Genomic DNA, 14,390 nt, shown 5'->3' with positions numbered 1-14,390 from the left:
TCTTCAAAAGAGACACGTTTTCCTCTTGAAATAATTGTGTTATTTCAAGCAAAATTAAAAAGTATTGGAGCCAAAATAAAAGGATGGGGACCAATCGGAACTCTCATACAATGCTGCTGATACACAGCACCTATTCTGGAAAATGAACTGACAGTTACTTCCAAGTTAGAGTTACCATACATCCCAGCAATTTCATTTCTGAGGCTATAACCAAGAACACTGAGCACCTGTTCACATAAAAACCTGAATGTCCACAGCACCGTTATTTCTAACAGGCAAACAGTAGGCATAGCCTACTGCCCATCGGCTGCTGAATGGGTAACAAGACGTGGCTCCTCCAACAGCCAAGAATGAAGTTAATAAAGGAGGAAGCTGGAAGCAGTGATGATAGTGAGGGGTACATACACTTCCTTGTTACAAGCCATTCCTTTAGTTTTTCATGTGACTCCAAAGCAGAAGACTATTACAGTCATCAGGCCTAACATGTATCAAGTGCCATTATGAGAAAGCATTTCCTTGCTTTAGCTTTACTTGGAGATGAAATGATGCTCTTATTGATTCATCAAATGGAAGATGAAGAATAATCTATTACAATGCCCTATGCACATCAATTATTCAGGGAGAACAGAAGCCAACAGGGATGCTATCATCTTGTGGACAAGGAAACAAATGGCTCTCAGCCTTGGAATCATCCAAACAAGGCCATCTGTAGCACCTTACACTATGACGTCATCACAAAACAGCAATTAACAGACAAATGGCATAAAAGATGACTCATGTAAACTGTTAATCAGTCTTTTCATGTGCATACTTATATACAGTACAACCATAGAAGTTAAAGACAATCACACAGGATATAGAAAGCTCTGTCTCCCAATACCAGTGCTTATCCATTTTCACTGCAGTTAGCACTTCAGTTCTTCTAAATGTATTTACATACTGTAGACTTAGTTGTGACATACAAAATATTTATTTACATGTTGCAGATTCTGAAAACTGATCAGCCATATTTACAGACATGATTTCCCTCTCCGCCCACACTCTCCTTTAATAACGATGTTTTGGGGAATCGGGTGTAGTATTGGCGATCCCTGAGTGACTGGACACGCTGGGTCGCACACCTGCAGAGTCATACACTTACCGGGCTTTCCAAGGCCTGATTTCAACTCCTTCTTATAGCGTGCTGACTGGATGCTTCCTTCACCAACCACTCCAGTTGTGCACTTCTTCCTGGTAAAGTCTTCATCGCTCCCAGGGCAAAAGCTGATGGGGCTGTTTCCCGTGTCTGAGGGGGTCTTCACTGGTGATACAGACTGGCTACTAGGACAGCCAGTGTCATCTAGAAGACAGGAAGCACAAGGACATGAGCGAGGGCAAGGAAAAGGTGAGCCCTGTGTCCATACATGCGGGTATGTACACACGCACTCACACACATGGGCTCTGCTCATGAGGGCACAGGGCAAATTCTTTGCGTGACTCTCCTTTTATTTGTCCAGATTTCGGCCACTCATTACAAAAGGAAGATATCAACTTATCTCAGGGAGATATTTTAAGGAATATTTTATAAGCTTTAAAATGTATTTATTTATTTAGAATGGCAGAGAGACAGAGTTAACAGCTATTTTTACTGCAAGCATTTCTGAAATGTTCATCTTGTTAAGGCCTAGAGATATGTCTGTTTCAATATTTTATGTAGGATACTCCTGAGTCATAACTCTCCATAGATTTTTGGGTGAGTTTAGTAATAAGGATCCTATCAGTCCAAATTTAGGGTCATTACTGTGAATGTTTTTTTAAAGATTTATTTATTTTTATTTCAAAGGCAGATTTTGCAGAGAAAGAAGGAGAGATAGAGATATTCCATCTGCTGGTTCACTCCCCAAATGGTGGTAAGTCCAGAGCTGAGCCGATCTGAAGCCAGGAGCCAGGAGCTTCTTTCAGTGTGGGTATAGGGGCCCAAGGACTTGGGCCATTCTCCACTGCCTTCCCAGATCATACACAGGGAGCTGGATCAGAAGTGGAGCAGCCAGGACTAGAGCTGGCACCCATATAGGGTGCTGGTGTTAAAAACAGAAGAATGGCCTGTTATGCCACCATGCTGACCCCTACTGTGAACTCTTTAGAGTTGTTTATGATAAGAAAACAGTTACTTCAACATTATTAACCATATCCAGTTTTTTGATAACTTGACCCATCAATTGGTTAATGGAGTTTGATAGACCTTTAAATTATGAATCCAAGGAAACAGAAAAAAGTGATCTTGTTTTATCACATACAACCAATTCAAAATACATCAATGACATATATTTCTATCCATTTTGTATATAGACTGGTAAAATGAAGATGACAAATAAGAAACATTATCTTAACTTTCAGCTTAGAGATGATTACGGTTCACAATTTTAAGCCAACATGCATGAGATGCAGTGACCAAACAGAGGTTTTTGAGGCATCCAGCAAAGCTGTACTGTGGACTACTACACATGCTTTCTATATTTCTTCAAGTATTTATGTGAATTCATGTGTACCTTAATGAGGAAATTATTATTGGAATTTAAAGCCAAATCCTACATAAACTGGTCAGTGCTATTCATTAACACTTCATCACACAGAAGTACTTTGCTGTCACAGTCATTTTGGTAACTAAACAGGTTGAAAATATAAATAAAGCACTAATAATTTTCATCAATATGAAATTAAGGGAACTAAAATAATTTGACATTTATCAAAGGCTATCTTAAAACTCCATAGCTGGAATAAAGACAGAAAAAGAAGTAGGCCTGAATAAAATATGCTGATGACTGAATTAAAAGGACCAGAATCCACTGAAAAAAAGAATTGTCATTGCTTTATTTTTGACCTTTATTCATTTTTTATTATGGAATATCCCAGTTTCTTTGACAAAGTGAACTTGCACTTACCAAATGATTTCTATCTCTTGACGTCTGTCTTTGACTTTAGGACCTATCAGGTAGTTATGGCCTTGGGGGTCCAACTGTAGAAGAAGGCTGCATTTCGGTTCACAATTATGCCTGCTGTCTTTGTCACTTCCTGAACACGCGGTGCCCTTCCCCATGTCTTCAAGAATTGCCAGCCCGGAGCAAGGTGAGGGGAACCCGCCTGGCTGCTCCTGCCAGACTGTTTCAGCACCTACTTTCCCTCAAGTTTCCATCCAAGGAAATCTGAGCTCCTCTCTGAAGGTGAAAGGCTGCTAATTATTTTGACACAGTTCAGCAGTTTTACAAGGCTCAACAGGTCTGCCCGTAGCCTTAGGGGAACTTTACTTCTGAGCAGATAAACTCAAATAAACACAGTCAAACCATTCAAAACTATCTCTTACCTTTAGAAGTATTTCCCTGTGAGTCAGTTCTAAAATTACTCCTTTGGAAAAGCTGGTGTCTCAAATAAATAAAATTCCATGCCTGAGAATGTCAACCCTAAAATTCTGACTCAAAAGCGATGACATCACACAATTTCTCAATGTTTGGTGCATTGTCATTTTCTAGAGTTATATAAAAGAATATGACCATAGCTTGTTTGGGGCACTAGTATTTTCGAGCACTAAGGGCTAGGGTCTGGTTAAAAACTTGGAGCTGGGCGCTGGGGTTATGGGGTAGCCGATTAAGCCTCTGCCTGTGAAACAAGGAGCTCAACTGAGAACTGGCTAGTCTTGGTTGTGTCCCTTCTGATCCAGTTCCCTACTAATGCTCCTGGGAAAGCAGAAGATAGCCCAGGAGCATGGACTTCTGCCAAACATGTGAGAAACTTTATGTAGAGTTCTAGGCTCCGGGTTTTGGCCTGGCTCAGCCCTGGATGTTATGGCTATTCAGAGCAGTGAATCAGTGGAATGAAGATCTCCTTCTCTGTCTCTTCCCCACTATCACTAGGCATCTTATATTAGTTAATTTTTTTAAAAAGATTTATTTATTTCTTGGAAAGTCAGATATACAGAGAGGAGAGACACAGAGGAAGCTCTTCCGTCCGATGATTCACTCCCCAAGTGAGTGCAATGGCTGATGCTATGCCGATCCGAAGCCAGGATCCAGGAACTTCTTCCAGGTATCCCACACGGGTGCAGATGCAGGGTCCCAAAGTTTTGGGCCGTCCTCGATTGCTTTCCCAGGCCACAAGCAGGGAGCTGGATGGGAAGCGGGGCTGCCGAGATTAGAACCGGCGCCCATATGGGATCCTGGCGTGTTCAAGGTGAGGACTTTAGCTGCTAGGCCATGCCGCTGAGCCCCTAGTTAATTTATTTAAAGAATAACGGGGAGCTGAAATTATTTGGAGTGGTGGTAGTACAGGAAAGGTAGTCACAACTTTTCACTGGAATGTGGTACTGCTCCATCACCTCAAGGGGTGAAGAATCAGGGGACGAATAGCTAAATAACTCCTTGACCATTTCTGATGGCATTTCAGTAACTACGTAAAAATCTCTTAATTGTTTACCATTGTACTTCTTATTCAACCTGGAAACAACAGGAATATGGGACACGATCTTTCATTGGTAAAACAAATCCAAAGTAAGAACTGGCACTGAATCAACTCAGGGGCATTATACAAAGTCTCCATGTTGACATAATTTATAAAGAATCCCAAAGGAATTGGGTGTATGTGTGTCACAATGCTCAGTTCTTATAAATTGGCACATGTGTTAAAGTAAATTCACACCAAAGAAATCAGTGAGTCATCAGAGAAACCTAATTTGCCTGTTTTGCCAATTGACACCAACAGAATCAGAAGGATCCAGAAAGGGCAAAGCCATGAATTTACTTGCTACCCACGATACATTTTAAGTTAACTATGATTGCAGCAAACTCACAGAACCTCCTGTGCCCATCATCTGGTCACCTGTGAAGCTGAGGTGGTTCTGTTTTCAGCAAGTCTTGCTGAAGGCCAGTTCTCTGCTCTCCTTGCCTGGCTTTCTCCTCACAATCACAGATGAAAGCTGACCACCAGTTTGATGAAGGTGATGCTTTGTTTCCAAAATTTGGTGTGAAATTCTCTTAGCTCACATTTACTTGCAGACTCCAAGAATGATGACAACAGACTAACGTCCCCTCATTGTTTGTATATAATAGCACTGACCTACAAGTGGACCCAACACACAGTAGATTCACTGATTAAACCTGCTTCAGCTAAACATTTTTTTAAAAAGAGGCCAGTTGTTTCCTGTTACTAACCTGTCAGCTGAGCCCTGTAGAAAACACAGTTTTACAAAGATGCTGATGGGGCCAGAGCTGTAGTGGAATGAGCTATGCTGCTACCTGAAGCACCATCATTCTACAGAAATGCTGGTTCAAGTCCTAGCTGCTCCAATTCCAATCCGGTTCCCTGCTAATGTGTCTGGAGAAGCAGCAGAGGATGGCCCAGATGCCTGAGCCCCTGCACCACTGCAGAATTCTGGCTCTGTCTGTTTTAGCCTTGGCTGCTACAACCATCTGTGGAGTAAACCGGGAATGGAAGATCTTTCTTGTCTCTCTGTCTCTCTCTCACTCCCTCTTCCCCTCTGATTCACCACACCTTGTAACTTTTGACTTTTAAACAAACAAATAAATCTTCAAAAAAGACTCAGTTTACTAGACAGGGAGTGATTAAAGCATACATCACACCCATACGTACATGCACATAGCTCTTACAGAGTCGAGTTTTTCACATTCCTTTCCCTGTTATTTATGATAAACATAATTTTGTTAAGAAGAAACAAGGCCCCTTCACAGGTTCTACACCATGTGACCCATACTAAACTATGGGATAATTTCCTTCTGTGGTCAATGATTTTAAATCCCATCCAGGTGGGTCCAGGGTGCCCTCCAATAAAACTCAAGTCAAAGGGCTTTCATCAAGACCACATCTGAATGATGACTTTTAATAATGAAGGACGCCAAGTTATATTTTGTGGGGCTCAGGGGCAAAGAGGTCACTAAGTCAACAAAATGGAGGCTAACAGTCACGGTCACTGGGTTACACGTGGCGAGCAAGATGGCGGCCAAGGACAGAACCCTGGGTGTGAACCAGGGCAGGGGTCAAGTCGTTTCAGAGAAAGACTGATTGGCCAGGACCATTTTGCTCACAGGCCCCTGGCCTATGGGAGGTGGCTTCCACAGTCATGCAGGTGACAACTGGTTCCTAGTTCTCTCCTCCTAGGATTCCTGGCCTGAGGCTATTCACTACTCTATATAAGAATCTGTACTCTCCAAATAAATCAGAACTGCTTAGACAGAACCTCTGTCCACCTGTTTCTTGTACACCAGGAGGCTGGATGGCAGGCAGCAGGCTCACCCCCTCTGAGAACGGGGTACTAGAGGAATCTGTGGGGAAGATCCTGCAATATTCCCTTTTTCATTTTAATAACAAATAAATTATTTTGCCTCCTTGTTCATTTGTTCACAAATTAAGGGCAGTATAAAGAGTATTTTCAGATTCAGGAAATTCCAGAAGTTGTAGTCTAAAATACTGTTAAGTTTTCAAATCTCATTAAAGAGAAAATGGATCTACAAAGGTCTACAAAGACAGATGGGAGGAGCAGGAAGCTATCACAATTTATTATTATGGATAATAAATTAAAAACACATTATTTAAAAGACAAATTTTTAAATCTCCTGGATGTTATTAAAAGACAGATTTTTAAATCTCTTTTCACTTTCTAGAAAATCTCTTTGCAAATTTAACAGTTAATACTCTTACAATTCTTAAAAAAGTTTTTACTTTTAAAAGTTTTGAATCTTACAAATGTACATTTCCAAATTAGATCAAGTTGGAAATATTCCATTGAGGTTTTAACAATTTCAACTTTCATTAGAAAGTCAGTAAGTCTCATACTGGGAAATCTATGGTGGAGAAGTATGCAAAGAATTAAAAATTACAACATGATGCTAGTTTTTCTACCTTTGCCCATGTTGACCTTATTATGTCATGAGACATTTAAATAGCACAAAGTTAACTTTGTGACTGTTACTAAGGACTACACTACTGTGATAATTCAGGGGGAAAAGAAGAAGGGGAAACGGGGAAGGAGGGTGGGCAGTGGGAAGGAAGAACCCTTTTACCTACAAAACTGCATTATGGCAAATCATTTTTTAAAATATCTGCTTTTCACAGATATGTTCCTGTAATTGTGTTAAAATTTTTTTTAAAGATTATTTATTTTCATCTGAAAGGCAGATCAGATTTATGGAGAAAAGGAGACAAAGAAAGACCTTCTATCTGCTGGGTCACTCTCCAAATTACCACAATGACCAAAGCTGAACTGATCTGAAGCCAGGAGCTTCTTCTTCCAGATCTCCCATGTGGGAGCAGGATCCCAAAGCTTTAGGCCATCTGCTACTTTCCCAGGCCATAAGCAGGGTGCTGGAACGCAAGTGGAATAGCCGGGACATGAACTAGAGCCCATATGGGATTCCAGTGATTAGGAAGTGAGGATTTAGCCAGTGAGCCATCACACCAGGTCCTTGTGTTAAAATATTTAACAATCTGGCATATTTCACTTCTACTTTTAACATGAATATGATTTTCTTTTGGTTTTTGAAAATCTTTGCACATGTTATAATGAGTTTCATTATTAATATTATTGAAAATGTCTCCCTGGAATTTTTAGGCTGGAAGCAAAGAAGCTACAAAATACCAAGAAGACCCAACACAAAGGGCCCTTGGTGTAAGATGGAACAACATGAGCATCAAGAAGAATAATAAGGTCAAATGACTAGAAATATAAAACTATCTATGAATCATAGTCATACACAAAAAAAGCAAAACTAAGGAAGGAAAGGTCCCAGCCCATTGGGAATCGCTGGAAGAGATCCAAGGACCAATTCTTTGTACTGAAATCGACAGCTAAAAGGAGAGAATCAGCCCATATCCTGATTATAAGAATGTTCCTATAGAAACTGCACTACATTCAGCATGACTGAAGTCACTCACTGATGTGGAAAGCTCTTCCAGATACATGCATTCTGATGAATCAAAACAGATGGACAAATAATTATCATTTGGTAACATCTAATGAATCAATTGATTTAGGCAACAAAATAATGGATGAAGTAGTGAGAGAAAAAACTAAAAGAAGTGTGTAGCGGAGGGTCCAAACCTATTCAAACATACACACGAAGGCTCCTTAGCATCACCCATCATGCATCTGCAGACGGGATATGACACGGCACACAGATTTCCCTACAAAGTATCTTGCAACACACACACACACACAAATTGCCTTCGGATCCAAACATTTTAAAGCTGGCATCTATCTCACACAATATATGGAACACAATGTGTTAAAGCAGTGGTTGGAAAACTCCAGCTGTGGGCCAAATCTATCTACTGCCTGCTTTAGTAAACCCAATGTTATCGGAACACAATCAGGCTCAATTTTTTTCACACTGTCCTTATTTCTTTTAAGATTTGTTTCTTTTTTATTGGAAAGGCAGATCTACAGAGTCAAAAGGAGATACAGTGAGAAAGATCTTCTGTCTGCCGATTCAAACAACAATCTCAGAGTTAAATAATGGCAAGAAAGTCCAGCGAAATAAAAAATATCTGTTGTCTGCTCTCTATACAAGAAATGCTGATCTCTGGGTTTCAGATACAATGAGGAAACAAAATATACTTTTTAAATAACTCCAGGAATTATGTCACTAATTAAAATAGCACTGTGATTGTATAAGGAAAAGTGTGCTTTCAGAATTGCATATTGAGATGTGTAGGCAGGCACAAGATAACATTATTGGATAGTTGGATTTCAACACTTTAACCAAAGTAAAAACCGAAAGAATGGATGTGGAAAATACAGCAATACCTTGCTATAACTTATTCTGGATAAAATGTGTAATGAGTTTATGGGAATTCACTATATTATTTCCTGATTTTGCTTATGCTTTAAAAACTTGCAATATCCTTAATTTCTTTAAAATACTATTTTATGTTTTTTATTACATTATTTTATGTAATAAACATTATTTTTTGATTTAGGCATTATCTTCCATGGGGTATAAACAATACAAAAAGACTATTTAAATGCCAATTCTTATATTTTAGGTCATTTTAGTTTTGTTCACTATAATTGAACTAGCTTTGAAAACGTTTTACAGATATACTTTTGACCACACCTTGGGTTAGCTGATAGAATATGTGTCCAGTAGAATTAATAAACCTTTCAAACACTTCTGTTCCTACTACTATAGGAGAACATCCACATCTCAAATTCCTATTAGTGTTAAATGTTATTTTATTCTTTTTGGATAATAATGAAAAATCAATTTTGGCAGATTAATTTACATATATCTAACTATTAGTGCAGTACAATGTCTTAAAATGTACTAGTTCAGAGAATCAAGATGGTGGAATAGGGTAAGGACACTTTTCAACGGACGGAAAAACATTTAACCAGGATGAAACAGAGAGGACACATTCCAGGAACTAGAGGAGCACCTGGAGACTGATGGACACAGGAAAGCAGCGGACACATCAGTGTGGTGTTGCAGTGACTGATGCTCCAGTGGCATTCAGCTAATGGTGATCTGAGCTCAACCAGCAGCCGAAACTCCACCAGCAACCAGGTGGGAAGGAACTTTCACTGGGAGCTTGGGAGGTGAACCCAGACAAAGAACTGTCCATCCTGCTGGTCTGTTTCATTTGACCAGGAGCAGAGACAAAGCTGCAGATCCCTGACGGGCAGTGCAAGAACAGAGTGGACTTCACAGCCTAGTCAGCCCACTAGAGCCAAATTAGGCACCATTTTGCTTAATGAGGCAAAGGCAAGGGAAAGGACTGAGCATAAGCTGAGCTGGGAGTGAACTCATTTTTGACTCAGTGAACTGCATCAAAGTGGAATTCTACAGGTTCCACCCAAGACAGGTCTGGATAGCCCTCAGACCTGATGGCCAGCAGATCAAGAACTGTAGTAGTAGTATGTCAGGCGCCATTTTGTACAGCCTGGCAAAATTTTTAGGACTACAGGGGACAACAGTGAACTGTGCATGTGCTGAGCTCACGAGAACTCATTGATTTCAGTGGATTGCACTGGTCCTGCAGGAAAATAATACCGACTGTGGCATTGTATGGGTTAAAATAGGTCCATGTGGCACCCAGACCTAATGGTCAACAGGTTCCAGCAAGATCAGCACCACAAACAACCTAGCTATATACGACACCTAGTGTCTCCCGAATCCTGGGACCCACACCACCTGGAAGTGGGAGAAAGTTTGCAGATACAACAGTGCAGCCTCAGCATAGTATCACAGGAGGTGGAGATTGGTGAGCCAGGAGTTAGGGTACAGAGTTGTTTGTGAAAATCTAACATAAGAACCCAGACCTGGAATTCACTGGAGGGAGTGGTTCAAGTGGCTACAAGCAAAACATTGTGTACCAACTGCAATAAGTAAAATCAAACTGCACACCTGTGGGTGACACAGCTTAGAAACCTACCCCAAGGAGAAGACTCTGCCAACCAGAAGTTCAGTGACCAAGAGCAAAAGAAGAGACCAAGGCAGAATGAATATTATTGAAAACTCCCCTGCAAAGGAGCAAAACCTTATGCCAACCTCAGAGTTAACTGAGGAAGACATCGAAAAAATGGGAAACACAAAATTCAGAAAACTCATTTTAAAGCTTCTGATCAACAATGAGAACCACATATAAGAGTTCAAAGAATCTAAAGAAGCAATAAAGCAAATCAAGGCTGATATTTCAGAAATTAAGAACACAGTGGAGCAAATTAAAAATATACTGGAGAGTCTCCAAAGTAGAATCACGCAAGCAGAAGAAAGAATCTCAGGATTGAAAGATATTTCCTGTCATCAGGGGGATGCAAACAAAAAGTTGGAACCAGAGCTGGATCAGGCCCAAAAAAGTATGCAAGAATTGAAAGACACTATTAAGAGGCCTAACATCAGAATTATGGGAGTCCCAGAAGGTGCAGAAAGAGAAACTGGTTTTACAGATATATTTAATGAAATAATAAAGGAACATTTCCCTCATCTAGAGAGAGAATTGGGAAACAAGATCCAGGAGGGGCACAGAACTCCCAACAGGTTTGATCAAAAGTGATCTTCACCAAGATACATGATCATCAACCTCGCTTCAATTGAACATAAGGAAAAGATACTTAAATGTGCATGTGAAAAAAATCAGTTGACATATAAAGGAATGCCAGTTAAACTCACAGGAGATCTCTCACAGGAAACTACAGGCCAGAAGAGAATGGAGCAACATATTTCAGATTTTAAAAGAAAAAAAATTGTCGGCCTAGGATAACATATCCAGCAAAGCTTTCTTTGGTCTTTGAAAATGAAATAAAATTCTTCCACAGTAAAGAAAAGTTAAAAGAATTTGCCTCTTCCAAATCTGCCCTACAAATGATACTTTAAGATGTTCTCTTAACAGAGAAGAGGAATAGCACCCAACAAAACCAAAGGCAAATGGGAAGAACATCTCAGTAAAATGACAACAGAAGACTAAACCAATGAACAACCCATTCCTAAAATGACAGGACCAAAGTACCACCCATACATATTAACCCTGAATGTAAATGGCTTAAGCTCAATCAAACATCATAGATTAGTAGACTGGATTAAAAAACAAAACCCATCTCTTTATTGTCTGGAAGAGACAAATTTCACCAACAAAAATCAGTAGAAACTATATTGCATGGGTTTTGATGTCTTCTTTTAGTTTCACCTCTTCAAAACACTTTCTTCTGATTAAATCATTCAATGACTCGTAGATCATGAAGTGGCATCATTTTCTTCAAGAAGGTTCTTGATTTTCATTTCTTCAGCTACACATTAGTCATTTAGTAGCATGTTATTTAACTTCATTGTGTTGTTAATTTCTTTTTTCTTCCTGTTGTTGATTTTGTTTTGTGGCTATTTAAGAGGATGTATAGTAGCTGTGTAATGGAGACTGTCATATCTAGTAACATATTATTTAACTGCATAGCATTGTAAATTTCTATTTTTCTTCCTATTGTTGATTTTGTATTATGACTTTTTATTTGAGGGGATGTACAGTAGCTGTGAAATTGAGACTAACATATCCAGATGTGAAGATACAATGTAGTATGCATCTCTACTTCCAGACAAAGATGGACTCCCAGTGAAACTGTTGCATGTATCTTGACAATAGGATGGTTGACTCTCTGCCATTGTCCATGCCCGCAATGATGGACATATAATATTGTGTATGAAGAACTATACGTTAGTAATGGTATAGGGGAACTCAGTGAGTGGAGGGAGGGATTTGGGGAGGGGATAAGGGAAATACCCGGAGCCTATGGAACTGTATCATAAAATGATACTAATAATAATTTAAAAAAATGTAAAAAAGAACCAACATGTACTAGTTCATCTGTTTTCATCATCCTACAAATTGTTCATGTCCCCGATTATTTCTCCACTTAGATATTCAGCATTTCTTATTGATCTGTAAGAATTTTTTACATGTGAAAAGCTTTTACCCTTTGTCATATTTTATCCATTGTGTGGCTTGTGCTTCCTTTTACACTGTTTCTGATATTCAAGTATTTTTCCATTCTATCATATCTCTCCATATGGTTCTTTGTGATTTTTTTCCCAATGCCTTTATTTTTAGAATGTCCTTTATTATTTGAAGACAGCTAAATATTTACCTATTCATATTTTCTCTTAGTTTTTAGAGTTCTACTTTTCATTTAATGTAAATCTGCCTGGAATTCATGTTGTAATGTGCTTTGAAGAACAGATGCACATTTATTTATGTTTTAGGTAAGTTGCAGAAAAATCTATCATTTTGTGTAATGTGTTTATGGTGAAATTTGAAAGCAATAACTTCTGCATGATACATGTATACACTTAAAAATATAAGGCTTTTTTTTCAAGGTGCATGTGTCTGTGACTAAAATTTTCTGATGTTTTAAAAAACTTCTTGACAATCTGTACCATCAAACAAATTTTGTGGCAGTTATGACCACCAAGGCCATACTTAGAACTCTGCATCAATCCCATGTAAGAATAAAAAATCAGGTTTTAAACACTACAAATAATTTTTTTAATTTTCAGAGCTATTTTGAAAACTTGTGATTCCCCTTTGAATTCAGAACTCAGAGCTGTTTTTGTAAAGCACTGAACTAAACAATTCCAGAAGACACATTTAAAAATAACATCAGGCAGAGGAAAACGTGGTTTTGTGCCATAATATCCTGCAACATTCACTTATGGTTTGATGTTGTTGAATGTTCAGCTGTATAATGTGGAGGAAGAGATAACTGCTATTTTGAGGAAACAAAACTTGAGACTCTAGGAAAAGCTAGTTGATTCTTACAAACAACAGCCATATTTACTAACTACTTATTCATTCAACAAATATTTGCTAGTATCTACTATGTACTTGACATTGCTTTAGCTCTTTTTAATTTTGCTGCTCCAAATACTAATGTCTCAGGATTTTTAACGTTTTTTTCATCAAAACAGTTTGCAGCTTAAATTCATGGTTAAATTTAACCACCTAAAATTCTTACCATACACTATATTTATTCCAAGAAAGGATGTAAGATAATATTTCCTAGTTATCTACAACATTGAAAGTATACTGATCTTATAAAACAACTTTTAAGATATATTGTTGTAGAGAAAACTGGCTCTCATAGAGGTTAAGAATTTCCTCACCACACAGCTATGCAATTAATTCAAGATTCAAACTCATGTTTGTCTGACAAAGCGCTGTTGTTGCCACTACAAACTTGCTGGTTCCTAAAATTTTATACTTAAGTTTGTTCCAAGAGGAAACATCAGCAATTTTGGGCATGTACAAATGAAAACCAGACCAAGGAAACTGTTAGAGAGAAGACATCCCATAATATACACACCACAAAAACTTGAGGCAAGAGACTCTTTATAGTTGTTTCCAGTATTTCCGCCCAAACACATGTTGCCATATGCATAGAATGCACAATGTGGCATTCCAGGATTTTGATAGCAAAATTTGAACTTCTATTCTTTAATTCCTTTAGCATATTTTGCATGATAAGAACCCAAAAATCTTCAAGGCTGTAAACTAAATTTGTTCCAATTATAGGCATTATGTCAATAACTACTAGCCAATGCTGAAATGTGAGAATTTCATTCATTCATCTATCTACCTGCTCAATCATTTATTCTTTCTAGAACAATCACTGAGTTCTTATTTCATGTCATACATAGTTTCAGATCTTATGCATGTAATGATAATAAAGTAGGGCCAGTGCTTTGCTTTAACTGACTAATCCTCCAGCTTCCAGTTCCAGCATCCCATATGGGCACCAGTTTGCATCTCGGCTGCTCCGCTGCTTCTACTTTTGTTTAAGATCTATTTATGTTTATTGGAGAGGCAGATCAAATTTACAGAGGAGACATGGAGAGAAAAATCTTCTGGCATTATTCCCCAAA

The 14,390-nt window shown here is 38.7% G+C and overlaps 1 protein-coding gene across 2 annotated transcripts in view; it reads right to left on the bottom strand.

Annotated features, from left to right (window-relative positions):
- The window catches only part of SYBU (syntabulin), an 82,408-nt gene that overhangs the window by 52,429 nt on the left and 15,589 nt on the right, over positions 1-14,390 (bottom strand). For both annotated transcript variants that reach the window (XM_040979471.1, XM_040979470.1), the window contains exon 3: positions 1,142-1,339. In XM_040979471.1, coding sequence (XP_040835405.1) covers positions 1,142-1,339 — 198 coding nt within the window. The remainder of the gene's footprint in view (positions 1-1,141; positions 1,340-14,390) is intronic.

The sequence above is a fragment of the Ochotona curzoniae genome, unplaced genomic scaffold, assembly GCF_017591425.1.
Source record: "Ochotona curzoniae isolate NIBS_2020 unplaced genomic scaffold, NIBS_Ocur_1.0 contig_3190, whole genome shotgun sequence".
Classification (NCBI taxonomy): Eukaryota; Metazoa; Chordata; class Mammalia; order Lagomorpha; family Ochotonidae; genus Ochotona; species Ochotona curzoniae.
Note: the sequence above shows the minus strand (reverse complement) of the source record. Positions and strands in the feature narration are given on the sequence as shown.